The sequence below is a fragment of the Centruroides sculpturatus genome, unplaced genomic scaffold (assembly GCF_000671375.1).
Source record: "Centruroides sculpturatus isolate CEXI.00-Female unplaced genomic scaffold, Cexi_2.0 scaffold2411, whole genome shotgun sequence".
Taxonomy (NCBI): Eukaryota; Metazoa; Arthropoda; class Arachnida; order Scorpiones; family Buthidae; genus Centruroides; species Centruroides sculpturatus.
The window spans coordinates 4,221-6,008 of NW_019386515.1; the positions used below are offsets into that span (position 1 = coordinate 4,221).

The 1,788-nt window shown below is 41.6% G+C and overlaps 1 protein-coding gene across 1 annotated transcript; it reads left to right on the top strand.

Annotated features, from left to right (window-relative positions):
• Positions 1-219: 219 nt before the first annotated feature.
• On the top strand, positions 220-1,392 carry LOC111615196. The gene has a single exon (XM_023356605.1). The coding sequence runs from the start codon at positions 220-222 to the stop codon at positions 1,390-1,392; it is 1,173 nt and encodes a 390-aa protein (XP_023212373.1).
• Positions 1,393-1,788: the final 396 nt, after the last annotated feature.

A 1,788-nucleotide genomic window follows, 5' to 3' on the forward strand; every position in this document is an offset into this window, starting at 1 on the left:
GAGTGGGGTACACAGCGTAAGATTCAATTCAACCCCAATAAGACAAAGTGTGTGGTTTTTAATAAGCCTGGTGGACCTAACCTATACCTTCGTACTCCTACAATACGCATGAACAACCACTCAATTAAAGTGGAAAAGATCATAAAGTATCTTGGCATATGGCTGGACTATCGACTGAGTTGAGACAACCACATTAAATATACTGCCAACAGAACCAACATGATCTTCCAGGCGTTCTCTCAGATAGCCCGCAGGAAATGGGGCCTAAACTCCAATGCAATGAGTATCATCTATGACTATATATACACGCCTATCATTGCATACGCGTGTGGCAGCTGGGGCTGGGCGGCCAAGAAGATGCACCCCCACAGGAAGCTAATATCTTCACAACGAAAAGGTCTCATACTAATCTGGAGAGCATTTCGTACCACACCAAACAGTAGTTTACAAGTTATCACTAAGAAACCACGTATAACAGATATTATCAACGCAAAGTATGAGCTCTGGAGACTCAAGACGGGTCACAGCATCAGCACCATCAACTATGACATACCAGCCACAAGTTACGAAAAAATGAGCCCAGTTGCTGACCTTACCGCTCCCTACATCAACGATCATATCAACACAAATTTTCCTACCGAACCCGACTTGAAGATCTACACCGACGGCTCTGGGATTAACAACAACATAGGCTGCGCCTTCGCCACCTACAAAAATAATCAGGAAATTTATCATCAAGGATTTTGGCTGGACAGCCTTTGCACGATTTTCCAAGCCGAGCTAAACGCAATCCACATGGCCATAAACTGGGCCGAAGAAAATTACAACCAACAGAGCATCTCAATCTACACAGACTGCCAGTCTGCTATTGACGTCATCAACAGTAACAAGCCTCATCTTATTGCCACCGCAATTAAGAAATCTGCTCTTAACTCGAACAACCACTACTTTATTAGCTGGACCCGTGGACACCAAGGAACCATCGAAAATGAACGAGCAGACCAACTAGCTAAGACTGCCGCCAACGACAACTCCCTCCAGCCTATATATTGCAAGCTGAGTCTTCCTAAAATCAAAAACATACTCTGCAACGATCTACTACTACGATGGCAAAATTTTTGGTGCCACAACCATAGCAATTCCACCTTAAACTTTATTCCAGACATCCTGAAGCACTACAACTGTAACAAGCATTGGTATCCCATCGATCCAGACATCACTCGATTCATCAGTGGCCACGGCAAGTTTTCCAGCTTCCTGCATAGGTTTACTAATAAACACACCCCTCTCTGCGCCATCTGCGGGAAGGTTGATGGCCTATACCACTACTTATACAGATGTGTTGGCCTCGAACAAAAAGGCTTGCTATTGAGCTTGCCGCCAAGAATTTGAATTTATCAGGATAGGCACTCATTTCATGACTTAAATAAAATATTGTTTAGTTTCAAGCATTTAAATATGCAAATCAGCTTACATATCTGATCGTAATACAAATTCTTTATGTTGTTCAACGTTCTAAAATGGGTAGAACAAAGAATTTATCTGATTATGAAAAAGGGCAGATTGATGCCTATAAATCACAAGGCAAGCCAATAAGAGAAATTGGAGCATATATAAATCGTCCAGAATCAACTGTTGGTGATTATTTATCAAAAAGACGTGGCTAGGATGTACCAAAATTCAAGACACGTCCAAAACCCAAGCTTATACCTCGAGATTGAAGACAAATCATCGAGGTTTGCTACACAAAACAAACATCAGTAAGAAAAATAAAACAAAAATTAAACT

Coding starts and splice junctions, on each gene's coding strand:
- LOC111615196 (XM_023356605.1), top strand. CDS start 220: ATGATCTTCCAGGCGTTCTCTCAGATAGCCCGCAGGAAATGGGGCCTA.